The sequence below is a fragment of the Gobius niger genome (assembly GCF_951799975.1).
Source record: "Gobius niger genome assembly, chromosome: 23".
Lineage (NCBI taxonomy): Eukaryota > Metazoa > Chordata > Actinopteri > Gobiiformes > Gobiidae > Gobius > Gobius niger.
In genome coordinates this window covers 3,590,507-3,607,966 of record NC_136874.1, presented here as the reverse complement: position 1 = coordinate 3,607,966, position 17,460 = coordinate 3,590,507, and the positions used below count along the sequence as shown (strand labels likewise).

The following is a 17,460-nucleotide window of genomic DNA, read 5'->3' as shown; positions in this document are numbered from 1 at the left end:
GTGAAGTCAGGAAGTGTTCGAAGTTTATCACTGGCTCTAGTTTCAGACATATACAAGGGTTTATGCAGGAATCCTGGAGTTAAAGATCTTTTAAAGACTTTTTTACCACAATTTCTTTTATTATTCATGCAGTCCTTATATTTGAAGAGATTCGTGGTGCTAGGCTAGTGCATGTCTATGGTAACTAGTAGCCTGCATTAAAAGCCTCTTCAAAATCATGGGCTCGTCCTCCAAACGTTGCCATATCTGATTTATAAAAAGCTCCTTTGTGAATTCCACGTGTAGTAATGCGACTGCAGGTAAACAAACTACTGCAGATCCGGTAACCGAGCAGATCACTCCGCCGCTACGTAGCTACAACCAGGAAGCTGCTCAAATATTTAAGTTCTTTTAGATGCAAAATGGTTATAATTCAAACATTACTCAGTGGACACAGACATTTATATGGGTACTCTGGTGTTATAAGTGACTTGCCTCAGGTGCACTGTGCTTGGGTCAGACTGTTTTTAATGCAGGCTACTAGTTACCATAGACATGCACTAGCCTAGCACTAGCCTAGCTGAAATGTTAATCATCGGCCCTGAGGCCCAGAGAGAGAGACTTTTACCCAAACTACAGTGTCTATGAATCCTTCCTCACAGGTGAAGAACCTGGGTGTGATCTTTGCCTCTGAGCTGGCGTTTATTCCACACATTAAGAATATCACAAAGATGTTTTTTACCATCTAAAGAACATAGCCAGAGTCACCCCATTCTCTCTCGGGCCAACACGGAGACGCTCATGCATGCTTTTATCACCAGTCGTATCCACTACTGTAATGCCCTGCTTTCTGGTCTTCTCCAAAAAGAGGATCTCAGGTTTACAGCAGCTCGAGTCCTGACGAAGACCAGGAGGCGGGACCACATTACACCTGACGAAGAGCAGGAGGCGGGACCACATTACACCGGTTTGAGAATCGCTGCATTGGCTCCCGTGTGTTTCAGGATCCATTTTAAAGTTCTTTTAATGGTTTTTAAATGTCTTAATGGTCTTGGTCCTTCTTATCTTTCAGAACTGCTTTTACCCTATGAACCTTCACGGCCCCTTCGCTCCTCCGGCAGAGGTCTCCTAGTTATTCCTAAAGTCAACAAAAAGACTCAATATTACGGGCCTCGCCTCTGGAACCACCTGAGGAGGAGCTCAGGGCTGAGGAGGAGCTCAGGGCTGAGGAGGAGCTCAGACCTGAGGAGGAGCTCAGACCTGAGGAGGAGCTCAGGCCTGAGGAGGAGCTCAGACCTGAGGAGGAGCTCAGGCCTGAGGAGGAGCTCAGACCTGAGGAGGAGCTCAGGGCTGAGGAGGAGCTCAGACCTGAGGAGGAGCTCAGGGCTGAGGATGAGCTCAGGGCTGAGGAGGAGCTCAGACCTGAGGAGGAGCTCAGGGCTGAGGATGAGCTCAGGGCTGAGGAGGAGCTCAGACCTGAGGAGGAGCTCAGGGCTGAGGAGGAGCTCAGACCTGAGGAGGAGCTCAGACCTGAGGAGGAGCTCAGGCCTGAGGAGGAGCTCAGACCTGAGGAGGAGCTCAGACCTGAGGAGGAGCTCAGATCTGAGGAGGAGCTCAGACCTGAGGAGGAGCTCAGACCTGAGGAGGAGCTCAGACCTGAGGAGGAGCTCAGACCTGAGGAGGTGCTCAGACCTGAGGAGGAGCTCAGACCTGAGGAGGAGCTCAGACCTGAGGAGGAGCTCAGACCTGAGGAGGAGCTCAGACCTGAGGAGGAGCTCAGGGCTGAGGAGGAGCTCAGACCTGAGGAGGAGCTCAGACCTGAGGAGGAGCTCAGACCTGAGGAGGTGCTCAGACCTGAGGAGGAGCTCAGGGCTGAGGAGGAGCTCAGACCTGAGGAGGAGCTCAGACCTGAGGAGGAGCTCAGGGCTGAGGAGGAGCTCAGACCTGAGGAGGAGCTCAGACCTGAGGAGGAGCTCAGGGCTGAGGAGGAGCTCAGACCTGAGGAGGAGCTCAGACCTGAGGAGGAGCTCAGACCTGAGGAGGAGCTCAGACCTGAGGAGGAGCTCAGATCTGAGGAGGAGCTCAGACCTGAGGAGGAGCTCAGACCTGAGGAGGAGCTCAGACCTGAGGAGGAGCTCAGACCTGAGGAGGTGCTCAGACCTGAGGAGGAGCTCAGACCTGAGGAGGAGCTCAGACCTGAGGAGGAGCTCAGATCTGAGGAGGAGCTCAGACCTGAGGAGGAGCTCAGACCTGAGGAGGAGCTCAGACCTGAGGAGGTGCTCAGACCTGAGGAGGAGCTCAGGGCTGAGGAGGAGCTCAGACCTGAGGAGGAGCTCAGACCTGAGGAGGAGCTCAGGGCTGAGGAGGAGCTCAGACCTGAGGAGGAGCTCAGACCTGAGGAGGAGCTCAGGCCTGAGGAGGAGCTCAGACCTGAGGAGGAGCTCAGACCTGAGGAGGAGCTCAGATCTGAGGAGGAGCTCAGACCTGAGGAGGAGCTCAGACCTGAGGAGGAGCTCAGACCTGAGGAGGAGCTCAGACCTGAGGAGGTGCTCAGACCTGAGGAGGAGCTCAGACCTGAGGAGGAGCTCAGACCTGAGGAGGAGCTCAGACCTGAGGAGGAGCTCAGGGCTGAGGAGGAGCTCAGACCTGAGGAGGAGCTCAGACCTGAGGAGGAGCTCAGATCTGAGGAGGAGCTCAGACCTGAGGAGGAGCTCAGATCTGAGGAGGAGCTCAGACCTGAGGAGGAGCTCAGGGCTGCAGAGAACATTCATGTTTTTAAGAGCAGCTCAAGACCCACCTTTTTAGTTTAGCCTTTAACTGACATCTATTTATTTAATCCTAATATATAAAATATATATATGGGAGGTTGTGCCAGGCGTGTTGTTTTAAATGTTGTAATCTGTAAAGCACTTTGTGATACCTTTCGGTATGAAAAGCGCTTTATAAATAAAGTTTGATTGATTGATTGATAGCACCACTAAACTCTTCAAATATAAGAACAGCTTGAATTTAAAAAAAAGGTTAAATCTCTCCAGAAATCAACAACACTCTGGATAACTAGTAAATGATGCCCTATGACAAAAATCCTGAAACATCCCTTTAATATGCGGGGGATAAATGCTAATCTAATGCTAATGCCTCTAAACTTGTTGAAAAAATGAAGAAACATCTCCGAACATAAATCTGTGCTAAAAACAGCTACATAACAATTCACCGTGAGCAGAAGCGAGTTCATCATCGTCTTGGCAACGGGGAGAAAAGAAAGTTTCCCGAAGTGAAGACGGGCTCCATCTGTGCAGCTGTGAACAAATGCGTTCCATATCGTGTGCGAGCTTCTCACATTTGCAAGTGTTGATTAGTCTATGTTTCATCGTTACTGTTATTTTGAATCTGAAGTTTTCTCTGAGCTTAAAACAAACCATCTCAGTCTGGAAGCTTCAACCTTGAGTCTTACTTCGTTTGAGCGTGGCCTCGTTGACCTCGATCTCCCCTCGTGCTGAATCCTCGTAGTCCAGGTAGGAGTAGTACTGCACCGGTTCAGGTTCAGGTGCAGGTTCAGGTTCTGGGACCGGGCTGGAGCTGGAGTATCCGTTAGACATGGTCTCCCTGGGGCTGTCGGTGCGACCGCGGTCCATCTCGAACACCGCCACCAGCTGGAGAGGACACAGATAAACGATTATGAGTTTGTATGATCTCTATGTGTGCTCCGGTTTCTCCTATCGCTAAAAAACATGCTCAATAGGGTCCACTCTGGACTCAACGTAACCTGAAGAAAGGTTTCTGATCATTTTGGGCATTCATTTTGGAAGATATTGCTGTGACTTTGAAAAACAGAGGACGACGTATGATCAAATACACCTTTCCAAGATGGCCGACTCATATTGTGACATTTGTAAAGGTTAGTGCTAGATCGTATGATCTGGAGGGACAGTCTGCTGTGAAAACGTGAGATATCATGACACAAATTAAGGTTAGGGCCAGGGAAATGGCTAACCTCTTAACTCCCGCCTGAACCGAGAGGATCTTTTTCCTCACGTCATCACATTTTTTTTCCAACATTTTTTTGTGGGTGTTCAACTGATCTTTGTAACTTTTTTGTCATTTTTTATCACATTTTTGTCATTTTTTCGTCCATTTTTCGTCCATTTTTAATCAATTTTTCGTCACTTTTTCGTCAATTTTTCGTCAATTTTTAATCAATTTTTCGTCAATTTTTAATCAATTTTTAATCAATTTTTAATCAATTTTTAATCAATTTTTAATCAATTTTTAATCATTTTTTGTCACATTTTTTTTACATTTTTTGGTCCATTTTTATCAATTTTTTATCAATTTTTTGTCAATTTTTTGTGACATTTTTGTGACATTTTTGCCACTTTTCATACATTTTTCGTCACTTTTTTGTCAATGTTTTCTCACTTTTTTCCACATTTCCATCATTGTTTTATTGATTTTTTCACAGCTTTTTTCCAGAAGCCTTTGGACTTGGGGTAAAGCCAAACTGGAGAAAATGTGCTCGGTTCAGGTGGGAGTTAAGGGGTCAACCTTACGGATTAGGGTTCGGATTAGGATTATTTGTATTTTTAGACAAACCAACTCATAGATCTATACAAACTCACAGCAGACCGTCCCTCCTGAGCATACGATCTAGCGCTAACCATTTGTAAACTGTAACTGATTTTATTTTATCTTTTGGGTGGACTAGTATTTGTATTGTACTAGTATTGACAAGACCCTGTAACACTGTAACATCATGTGGCTAACTCTGAGAAACACTGCAGAAAGTGAGAGGTGTGATTTAAAAGAAAACCTTTACAAAGACCAAAGGAACTTTTTTGGACTCATATTGTCACAAATTATTACGGGAAAACCTTTAAGTTTTGCTCACTCTTTTGTACTGATTTAGGAACTAAAACAAAGGATGACCAACTATACCTTTCCAAGATGGCCGACTCATTTTGTCACAACATGTTACAAACACTTATATTGCTTTAGACCAAATTTTTTCGAGCAAATAAATAAACTTGAACATTTTGACCTTTCCAAGATGGCTGACTCACATTGTCACAAACTTTTATGTGTCTGTACTACATAAAGACTGAAAATGAAATTGTAGTACTGCTTTAGGAATACGATAACCTTAAACAAAGGATGACCCGTGACCAACTATACCTTTCCAAGATGGCCGACTCATATTGTCACAACCTGTTAATCACTTTATTCATTTTGCTACATTAGATACTGCTTAAGACCAAATTTATGACAATTTTGACCTTTCCAAGATGGCCGACACATATTTCCACAAACAACTATGAGCAAACCTTTGTCCTTTTGTATAGTCTTTTGGCTAAATGTCTTTTTTTTAATGTCTTTTGCCATTTTCTTTTAAATATACATGGACCATATGTGCCTGTACTAAATAAAGACTGAAAATGAAATACTGCTTTATGAATACAATAACTAAAACAAAGCATGACCTCTGACCAACTATACCTTTCCAAGATGGCCGACACATATCGTCACAACCTGTTACAAGCATCAATTCTGCCACATTAGACATCGCCTCAGACACAACTTTCCCAAACAAAGACTGACACTTGACCTTTCCAAGATGGCCGACTCCCCTTGTCACAACATTGTCTCCCAAGGTGCGCACGTATGAAATTAGCGCTGGAATGGGATGTGGCACCAGGATGAGAATCTGTCCAACACAATAACGGCGGCGTCCCTTCGAGGAGCGAGCTGTCGGCGCATTAATGAGGCCGGGCGGACGGTCGCCTAATTGAGATCGGGAGATGATGGCGCCGAGACGTGTTGTTGTGGCTACATGATAAATTGATAAGGTTTGATTAGACGTCGGCGCCGGAGGAAGTGACCACTTTGCGGACGGCGACGGGAACAAGGAGCGGAGGAGAGCGCGTCCAGTCAATTAACCAGATGTGGACGATGCAGAGGAATGATTAAACTGGTAAATATTGGTCGTTTTCAAAGAATCCAACAGGAAATAACACGACTACGATCTGCCTCCATCTCAGATAAACAGCAGCAAAGGAAGACGTGATATTAACTATTTGTAATCCACCTCTAGCAGAGATATGTTTCCAATGTTCCATCAGCTGGAGTATTATTGTGAAAGAGGAGCAGCAGGTTTAGGCCGATCACAGAGTATTGATCACTCAGACATGACTTGAGGAAAAAGTTTAAGTGAACTTAACACATTGAGTGCCAACAATCCAGACCATTTTCATGATATTTGTTGCACCACAGTGTATTCTATGTTACAGCTATGGCTCGTATGAAAGGTGAGACTCTAAGCTCTCCGTAGGTGAAAACAGTTTAATGCTACGTGTCTCTGTGCCTGAGAAATCTAAGCTAAACAGAGGCAAGTTAGGAACGGAGATAATGTGTGTTTTATGAAACATTCTCCTTTCTGATTAACTCCTCTCTCCTCGTCTATCTTCCTTCTCCTCTCCTCCTCTATCTTCCTCCTCTCTCTCCTCTCTCTCTCTCCTCTTCTCTTCCTCTTCTCTTCCTCCTCTCTCTTCCTCCTCTCTCTCCTCTCTCTCTCTCCTCTTCTCTTCCTCTTCTCTTCCTCCTCTCTCCTCCTCCTCTCTCCTCCTCCTCTCTCCTCCTCCTCTCTTCACCTCTATCTTCCTCCTCCTATCTTCCTCCTCTCTCTTCCTCCTCTCTTCTCCTCTCTTCCTCCTCCTCTCTCTTCCTCCTCTGTTCTCCTCTCTTCCTCCTCCTATCTTCCTCCTCCTCTCTTCCTCCTCTCTTCTCCTCCTCTCTTCACCTCTATCTTCCTCCTCTCTCTTCCTCCTCTCTCCTCCCCTCCTCGCCTCCTCCTCCCCCTCCTCTTCTCCTCCTCTTCCTCCTCTCTTCTCCTCTCTCTCCTCCTCTCTCTCCTACTCTCTCTCCTACTCCCTCCTCATCTCTCTTCCTCTCTCTTCCTCCTCTCTCCTCCCCTCCTCCTCCCCCTCTCTCCTCCCCTCCTCCTCTCTCTCCTCCTCTCTCCTCCTCTCTCCTCTTCTCTCCTCTTCTCTCCTCTTCTCTCCTCTTCTCTCCTCTTCTCTCCTCTTCTCTCCTCTTCTCTCCTCTCTCCTCTTCTCTCCTCTTCTCTCCTCTCTCCCTCCTCCCCTCCCCTCTTCTCCCCTCTCTCCTCCTCCAAACACCCTGGTTCTCAGATTGAAGACTTTAACAGGATGTTTCTCAGTCGTCCTTGGACCGATTTTAACCATTTAAAAACTCAGAGAAACATTAAAATCTCAACTGTTTCAATCTTCCCATGTGAAGCCGCTCTGCTTTGTCAAACGCCCCAGAAAGCGAGAGAGAAGTGTCGGGTTTACAGCTGTTCACTACACAACACCACCCCCCCTCAGACTAAAAAAAAGAAAAGAATAAGAAATGCAATAATGTCATTCAATGTAATTCCTGATCTGAGTGATAAAACCTCTCCTGATCAGAACCTGTGTATATGGATTGTTGGATACACATTTTCCTTAACCTTAACGACACATTGAAACAGTTCCCACTCCTTCCCTTATTGCAAACCCGGCTGGATTTGCAGAAAACAAAATGTCCTCTCCTCCTCTTGATGTGTTTTGGAGCGCGGGTAAACAACAAGGCGAGATACGATCACCCCTCCATCTATCAGCCGTCTCTCCCCTCTTCACCCGAGCCTCCGTGCGTTTAATATCCTCACCTGCCTTTATGCAAAGCAGCTCTACCCACCGCCGCCTCGGTGCCAACGCCGACGACGACAGCGGCCACGCCAAATGCCAGCTGAAGAATCTGATTTCAGGAGGTGATGGATGCTTCCTCTCTCCCGCTCAGCTCCCGGGAGCGAGGCCGCGGAAACGAGCAGACGGCATCGATCAAAAAGCACAGAGACGACCCCCAAAGTGATCGGGAAAAACAACTTTTACTTAAGGATTGATTCAAGGAGAGCTTTACACCGCGTTCCAAACTATTATGCAAATGACATGTTTCTCTCTAAACCAGGGGTAGGCAACGTCAGGCCCGAAGTCCAAATCCAGCCCTCCAGCAAAGAAGCTCTGGCCCTCAGGATGTTTTGGATGATTTTGAAGATAATATTATTACACAAATCAGAGGTAGAATGTTTGAATACGCTAAAAATGTGCAAAATACAGTAAACTTATTTCAAAATTTTAAACAAAACACCCAATTAGGTCATATATTAGGGGCCAGGACTCCCCTGAAAAAGAGATTCTTAATCTCAGTGGGACTATCCTGGTTAAATAAAGGTCAATAAAAAAAATATATATAGGCAATAGGGCTGTGCAATTAATCGAAATTCGATTACGATTTCGATTATTACACTAGACGATCACAAAAATAGCATAATCGAGAACAAGCGATTATTAAGGATGCCCTCCCGCTCGTCCGTTCAAAGCGCAAAAAGTCCGTCCTGCGCGGTTTGTGTGACGCGTCTGATCAGCTGAAACACCAGCGCAGCGACAGAACTGTAAATAATAATGTACTAATATCTTTTATACCTAACTCTTGAGATAACACCTGTTAAGTACTCACCTTGTGCTGAAAGGAGAACAGCTGTTTTAGAAGCCTCGACATCCTTTGCTCAGACACTGGTTTTGTTTAGTAGAAAAGTCTAAACTCTTCTTCAGGAGCAGATCAACGGAGCTCAAACAAACTCTTATGACTTCATGCTGCTGAGATGATTGTTTCTGTTCCCTTCGCATTTCACGAGCTAAAGGCTCAGGCTTTGGTCTGTCATAAAAACATTAGCGCTGTGTGATGATGTCATCAGGCTGCTCTGTTGGACAGGTGTGAGGGCTGGCCAGCAGGGGGCAGGTGTCCCTATAGCATTAGTTTAGAAACGTGAGCATTTAAAAAAAAAATGCTTTTATTGTCCAAAGAAAATGTAGCCCATAGTTGTTTTTTAAAATAATAATAAAAATGAATAAATAAAATGAAGATTTTTTTTTTAAGGCCACAAATAATCGTTTGAATAATCGTGATTTCAATTATTACTAAAATAATCGTGATTATTATTTTTTCTATAATCGAGCAGCCCTAATAGGCAATATCTGAACGGTGCTTTATCCGATATCTATACTCAAAAAGTAGAAAACAGAACAATAATGTGTGGAAGATCTGCACATTTACAATACCGGGTTCATCTCCAATGACAGGAAATGTGTGGTGAAACATGGGAAAAATTGTGGGGGGAAATGTGGCTAAAAATGAGGGAAAATCGTGTTAAAATTGTTTTGTGGGGGGGAAAAAATGGCAAAAATAGGGAATCAATTAGAAAACAATTGTGAAAACAAGAAAAAAAATGGGGAAAAATAATACTAAGAAAAAACATTAGGTGAAATGGGGCAAACATTGGGGGGAGAAATTGAAACTGTCAACTTAAACTCTTAAGTCCCGCCTGAACCAAGTGTGTTTTCTCCAGTTTGGCTTTACCCGAATCTACAAGGTTCTTGAAAAAAAAACAAGTGACAGAATAGGGACGAAGATGTGATGAAAACGGCATAAAAGAGCAAGGGAAACGTTACAAAAACACAAAGGAAGGAAAGCAAGGAAAAAGATCTGTTCAACCGCTTAACCCCCGCCTTAACCCAGCTCATTTTCTCCAGTTCAGTTTTACCCAAATCTAAAAGACTGGAGAATCAGACTACAGATCCCCGTCATGCCTCATTTGAAAGCTAAGACCTACAAAACTGATGAGATTTTTCCCCACATTTCTGCCACTTTGTCATCACGTTTTTGGTGATTTTTTTTTGTCACATATTTGTTGCTTTTTTGTCTCTTTTTTGTAGATTTTTTCTCCCTGTTTTTGTTGCTTTCTCATCACTCTTTAGTCGTGTTTTTATCACTTGTTCTTTGTGTCATTGTTGCTTTTCCGGCACATTTTTGTGTCTATTTTGCTGTTTCTTTTAAACCTGATATTGCAAATTTGCACATCTTCCAAACAGCAATATTATCTTTTTACACGATATATTGGCCACTTCTATTCTAGGCCCTCAGGAGGAGCTCTCTGGTGTCTGTCGTCACTCTACTAAGAACCAAAGATCACTCAAAGATGCGCACACAGTCATCTCCAGGTCTGCACAACACTGGGAATATCGTCATTTAAAGGTCTCGGAGCTTTGTTTTGAACCCGGACAGATGCGGACTCTCTCTCTCTCTCTCGGGACGAATGCCGTGACAGATGACGGGTGCTGACGAGGGTCAAACCGAGGTGAGAAAGTCTGCGTCAGCGCCGAGTGTGAGAAAACGCTGACGCCGCCGCTCACTGCACGAGCGTTACTGAACACACAACACGGCTCAGGAGGCGTCGACCCGGGTTTGAGTCACTCTGCTCATTTATTCAGCGAAATAACAAGCTGATATGTATCCAGCTTTGTCCACGCCTCGAGTTCTTCGCTTCAGATTAGTATTCTGTAAAGACAAACGCCGCTTTCTACTCGCTCTCCTTTCCGCGCGGGAAATTGACATGGACCTCAGGCAGCGGCGTGTCAACCACTGCTTGCATAATATGACCCTGTTGTCCGATTAGCATAGCACACAAACAAAACAGGCACGCGGCGGTGTACAAATACTCACAGCTCTTCTGGTGTCAGAGAGAGAGAGAGAGAGAGAGAGGAGGGGAAACATATTCTGGGCTGGTTTTCTGGACATTTGCGAATCGAGTCTAAGAGTTTAAAGAGATATTTCAGGATTTTTGACATCGCGCCTCATTTTTATCCAGAGTGTTGTTGATTTCTGGAGATTTAATCCATGCAGTCCTTATATTTGAAGAGTTTAGTGGTGCTAGGCTAATGCTAGGCTAGTGCATGTCTATGGTAACTAGTAGCCTGCATTAAAAACCTCTTCAAAATCAAACGTTGCCATATCTGATTTGTAGAAAGCTCCTTAGTGACCTGTAGTAATGCCGGCCGCAGGTACCATAGACATGCACTAGCCTGAAAAATGAAAGCTTGGTAGAACCACTAGTCTTGATTAAAAGCTGGATTAGATCTAGTCTTGTTTTAGTTCTATTTTAGCTCTTAATATAAAGGGATATTTCAGGATTTTTGACATAGGGCCTCATTTCCTAGTTATCCAGAGTGTTGCCGATTTCTGGAGATATTTAGTAATTCATGCAGTTCTTATGTTTGAAGAGTTTCGTTGTGCTAGGCTAGTGCAAGGCTAGCGCATGTCTATGGTATCAGCTAGCCTGCATTAAAAACAGTGTGACCCGCTCCACAGAGCACCTGAGGCAAATCCCTTATAACACCAGACTACCCATATAAATGTCTCATTCATTTCATTTCATTTATTCATTTATTTGAATGGGACAGTGAATATTAATGAACAGACAACTAGTGCTGTAAATATGCCGGATTTAGCTCAAGGCTAATTTCCATCCGCAGTCCCATAAAAAACAAGACAAGAACATACAAAATATAAAACACATAAGCCACAACACACAGCAGTACATTACAGACAAAACAGGCAAGGACAACAACTACACAAACACATAAAGTGCATCTCTTTCATACGCCACTCCCCTCGTCCCGCCCACTCACACACCTGTACCTGCAAATATTTTAAAATATGTTCCTGTCTAATGCCTTTTAATGGTCACACCTTTGTTGGCAGAAAAGCCGTTCTTTCAGTTGTCTCTTAAATGAGACGTAGGTGCTGCACGTTTTGGGAAAACGTGTGCCTCCGGAACTGTACCTATAACTGTCTATGTCGATAGAATAATTTAAACCATTTTGCATTTAAAATAACTTATATTTGAGCAGCTTCAGCTTCGTGGTTGTATAAGCTACGCAGCGGCGGAGTGATCTGCTAGAAAATAGTCCCTCAAAATGCGATCATTCATGTGATGGCATATATATTCTCTCTGTGGCTTCTCATCATTAAAGCAGTGCTACGTAACTCATGACCCCTAGAGGCCATAAGCACCACTGCAGGTTTTGTAGCATGTCACGGTTTTTTACTCATTAATTGTCCGTGAGAGTAAATACTACAGACAGAAAAGACAAAGGGACAGAGGGATATTGTACATCCAATTACACAATGGAAATATATTTTTTCACTCAAACTTGGCTGTAAATACTGTTTAAAGTGACGCTAGCCCACAGTTAGCTTTGCCCGTTAGCATGTTAGCTTCTTCTTCGTGATTCCATTAGTGTGTATTGGTGCTCCGGGCCGGTGGCAGTCAAGTTGCAAGCATGGTTTTCTGGCCAGAGACACCGGGGGGAGATGAAAGACCCTCCAATCATCCTATAAACACTTGTATTTCCCCCACAGGGACGACGGAAAGGATTTATTAAGGTAAACACGTTACTTAGTACTGCTTTAAGAGCTAAAATAGAACTAAATCAAGACTAGATCTAATCCAGGTTTTAATCAAGTCTAGTGGTTCTACCAAGCTTTCATTTTTCAGGCTAGTGCATGTCTATGGTACCTGCGGCCGCCATTACTACAGGTCACAAAGGAGCTTTCTACAAATCAGATATGGCAACGTTTGATTATGAAGAGGTTTTTAATGCGGGCTACTAGTTACCATAGACATGCACTAGCCTAGCACTAGCCTAGCACCGCTAAACTCTTCAAATATAAGGACTGCATGGATTAAACAACCTAAATAACTTATCCAGGGAAGCTCATGTCTGGGTTCGTCTACCCGGGCAGAGGAAACTAATAAGTTCAACAAGCTTTGTAGAACAGCAGTCCAAGAAAAAGCAGCTTTAAATCAGGTCTAAACTAGTGCTTCAGAAAACACATCAACTTTAGGGACAAAATGTTCACTTGCTCCGATTTCTCTCACCGACTAAACCACATTCACTCTCAGACACACCGCCCGAGGCTTTGTGAATATTTTCTCCTAACAGTAGACAGCAGTTCTTTTCTTGTTTATTTTTGCAGAACACCCACAAGAAGCAAATGTCCTGGTTTAGCCTCGACTCCCGTGACCTCGTATCGATTAGCCGAGTCCGCGCGCAAATACTTGGCTTAGCGTTTTTCATAGATTCAACACGAGCGAGACGGCGAGGCCCGGAGAGCTCCCGAGACCCGGCGCACCAGGACAACCCGGGCCGGGCGTTTCGCTCCTCAACAAATACTATTTAAATCAACTCTTGCTGGAAGGCGGTCGACTTTTCGAAAGAAAGTTCCAAACAAAGCAAGAAAAAGGAAAAGTCTGTGCACTAAAGTAGCTGAGTTAGAAGCAAGAAAGGGTTTATTGTTAATATGAATGTCTAGATCAGGGGCTGTGGGACAACTGCTGATTTACGACAAATCCAAACAGGGCTCAATCTAAATCCATTCATTTTAAGTGTTGGAAATAATTTGCAACCCAAAAAGATTCTAGTTTAAGTTTAATCAGGGCGAGTTCTGGTGAGAAAATCCAAACACTTGAGACTTCAACCTTTCTCTGAGTTTTTATTTGGCTAAAATCGGCCCAAGAACGACAGAAAAACATCCTATTAAAGTCTCCATTCCAGGATGGGCTCTTTACATGAGCTATTGTGCTTCACAGCAAAAAGGTCCCAGGTTCGATTCCCACCTGGACGGGGCCTTTCTGCGTGGAGTTTCTGCGTAAGTTTCCTCCACCACTAAAAACATGTACAATAGGCCAGGATGAATGAGAGTGAGAGCGCGACTTTGGGACAACGGATGGAAATTAGCCAAAGATAGGGCTGCAACTAAAGATTATTCACGTAATCGATTAATCTACAGATTATTTTACAGATTATTTTACGATTTTTCAAACTTTTTACCACAAAAAGCTTACGTTTTTTTTGATTGAGTAAACTTGAAGGGACCATACAGAGTTTAAAAATGTTAAAATTAAGTACATTTTCCAGCCATGTCCTAAGGTGTAGAAAGAGCCCAGACCTGTTCACCACAACTGCCTCTAAAATCCTGCACTGTCTCTCAAACAGGTGTTGCATGAGCTTAATATAGAAGGTGCAGTTACACGTATGACCCGAGGTGGCAGTAGTGATCAATCTGTGGCAAACAGTGTAGGCCGGCACTCAGGGACCCATCTCCAGATGTGGAGCCAGGGTAATGGTCAGAAACACCTGGCTGGAGGATTCACCTATTGTGGACGGTCTCCTCATCAGACTGGCCTAAAATATGAAAAGAACAGAATCTGGCCTTTAGCAACAATTAATCAGGCAAACAGTTTACAAGGATTATAGAAAACAACCTGCATCATCCTTTCAATGCTGTTTCTGACACATTCTGAAGACAAAAGGATTAAAGTGCAGGTATAACATAATCATATAGGGCTGAATGTGCCCCAAACACAGCGTCACATCAACCCCTCGCTATGGTAAAACAGTGCCCCCTCTGTGGCCCGCCCCGCCACTGCACTCACCGCACTCCTCCACTCACTCCTTTATTTCATCTGTTGTCCCTAATCACGCCATTTTTCTTCAGCGAATCTTCATCACGTCTCGCAATGCGCTTCCATTGAGACGCCGAGGCACTGGTGTCATTTATCTTACAGACTCCCCCACTCTCCCTCCCTCTCGCTCTCTCTCCCGTCCATTTTTCTTGCTTTGCGCGAACACCAGATGCATTATTCAAAAGGCAGAGGCTGGTTTAAGTGAGACGATCATTTTATACATCTATAGGGCGCGTAAACAGACAGTAAGCCACGGATAGCATTGCGAGCTTATATAGGGGAGTATATGAGCAGCACTAGTCGCCCAAGCAGAGCTGTTTTAAAGTCTATTCTCTGAGCGACAGGAAGCCAGTGCAGAGACCAGAGCACTGGACTAATGTGGTCGTATTTACAGGTATAGTACTCATGTGCTCTGTGCCTTGTCTGCTTTGCCTCAGAACCATCTTTGTCATTTTGAGTTTTCTCGTGCACTGTCCCTCATTCAACATAGTGTCAACCCTGTTACTTGGTTTGCACCGATCTGATACTGGTATTGGATATCGGAGCTGATACTGATAAAAGTACAATATCGGGTATCCGAGTCAGTTATCCGATACTGAACCGATACTGCGGCACGGTGGCGCAGCGGATAGCGCTCACGCCTCACAGCAAGAAGGTCCCGGGTTTGATTCCCACCTGGACGGGGCCTTTCTGTGTGGAGTTTGGATGTTGAAAAAGAGATTCTTAATCTCAGTGGGACTTTCCTGGTTAAATAAAGGTCAATGAATAAAGAAATACCAGTTTTTAGCCTTTCTAACGCGAGGCTGCTGCCTGCACTCGAATGTCGAACTCCACAGCAGTCTGGGGACCATGGCCGAAATTTTCACATGGATTTGGGAACCAATCACAGAACGAGGAGTGACGGCAAGACAATAACGCACTATTTGACATACGGAAGCAGTTTGTTTACTGATACAAAAAAATAAAAGTTTATTTACGGATCCAACATGACAGCAGCAGACGTGCCGCCATCTCTCAATCAAGCTTTAGACCTTGTTCTAGATAGTTTAGCTCTAAAGTTTACAGCTCCTGGAACAGCCACCTTAATGTGGTGGAGGGTTTGAGCCCGAATGATCCTGGAGCTCTGTTGTCGGGGCTTCATGCCCCTGGTAGGGTCTCCCAGGGCAAACTGGTCCTATAGGTGACGGGTCAGACTAAGAGCGGTTCAGAAGCTCCTTATGAGAGACCAACAGGCCTGAGAATCGTGAGGCCGTTCTTCTGTGGACCCACCACCTGCAGGAGGAGCCATAAGGGGCTGGTGCAATGTGATTCAGGCAGGTCCAACAGCTGCACCCACGACCCGGAAACAGACAAGTGGAAGAAGCTTTAACTTCTGCAAATGTATTTTTAATCACTGCGTAAAATGCCACGGTTAACATCAGTATGCTAAAGCTAGTGCTAGCATGCCCAAACGGAAACTCATAAAGGCTGGGTCAGAAACTATGATAGAAACACCTAAAGTAGCCTAATAAGAAAATTGTTTGTATTAATATAACCTAAAGCCTGTCATACACCCAAGGATATTTAGTGTAGAAAAGTCCAGTGATCCTTGTTTAATGTTTATCCAAGAGTTTATCAGTAGATATGCTTGATAATACCAACATGAGTCAATTAAACTTTTCACTCAGAGAAAGAAACGTTTAAGAAAGTGGTATTGGTAAATATCGGATATCAGCAGAATCTCATACCCCAGTATCGGTAGATAAAAAGCTGGATCAGTGCATCTCTACGACATTGTAAGACCATTTTTATCCAAATGTCCTCTCTACAGTTGGATAAACTGCAATAGAAAGCATTTCTCGGTGAATCATCATCATCATATCTGGTCAAGTTATTCCATCAAATCAAAAAACAGCAAGAAGTTTGGTAAACGAGCTCAAACCCTGAAAGGCCCGTCCCTCCATTGCTGAAAATCCAAAGTACTTTCTCCCTACATAACGAGGCATGTCTCATTATCCGCCATCTTTTTAGTAAATTTCGTCACGGCTGCCGAAAGCGCGTGGCCCCCGGAAAACCCCATTCTCCACAGCCGCGGAGCATAATGATCGCCGACGCCGCGCAGGTAAAGAGAAAAGGCAGGAGAGGCTCGCCGTGACCAAGGGGAAGAACCGGCTCCCAAACCATGACAAAGAACGGGAAATCGCGGTCTATTTTCTACAAGGCACGGGGTATTTATAACGACAAGCGCGTCATTGCGATCGGCAACAGTCTCCGAAATGAAGAGAGGGGATGTCGGGGTTTGAAATTGCGCCGGGAAATTCATTTAGCGAGACAAGTAGGTCGCTAAAGAGGAGGTCTCAGTGTTCTTTGATGGACTAAACCTGCAAGAAACCATATTACAGGTGGTCTCATGTAAAAGCTCAAACTCATAAGAATAATAATAACTGTACTTCTTGGCGAATCTGCCCCAAATACGAAACATCCTCCAGGCCCGAGCGTTTCGAGCGTGTTTATTAGCTCGCAGATGAGAGATTTCGTAAGGACATGGGGAATGACAAGCTACCACGACCTAACAGGATTAACCCGTAAGCCTCTTCTGGCAAGTATTTTTAAACCGAGTCCAAGTGGGGCAATAATTTTTGAAGCGTATTTTGTAGCGTGGCTCGTAGAATGTGATGGGTTTTAGGAGAGCGGGAAGTCGCAGTGTTGTAGGGTGTAAAGTCGTCGGAAAGTCAGTGGAAAGTCAGGAATCGTCACTTTTGCTGAGTCTTTTTTTTGGACTGTTTGAATCCCGAGAACACGATCACCAAGTGGTTCCAGATCTGGGGGCGGGACACCAAAGAGGGACGCCAGAGATGCCAAAGGGTAAAAATGTTCTCCCTTGGTGGTATAATGGACCCATCAAAGGGCAGAGAAAGATCCTAAACGAGAACCAATAGATGCCAGGCCTGTCAAGAGTTTACTGTAGTGAAAATTCAGCAGCTTCGTGTTTCCATAAGTCAGGGGAAGGTTCTACATAAGGTCTGTGAACTTCAACCAACTCCTTTTGAGTGTGCAAATTCACAATTTTATTTCTAACCATGCCGGTTTTTGTATATTAGAAA

The 17,460-nt window shown here is 44.5% G+C and overlaps 1 protein-coding gene across 1 annotated transcript in view; it reads right to left on the bottom strand.

The window, feature by feature from the left end:
• The window catches only part of LOC306981964 (partitioning defective 3 homolog B-like), a gene marked incomplete at its 5' end in the record, with an annotated part of 137,416 nt that overhangs the window by 79,034 nt on the left and 40,922 nt on the right, over positions 1-17,460 (bottom strand). The window contains one exon of the mRNA XM_079581704.1: positions 3,434-3,632. Coding sequence (XP_079437830.1) covers positions 3,434-3,632 — 199 coding nt within the window. The remainder of the gene's footprint in view (positions 1-3,433; positions 3,633-17,460) is intronic.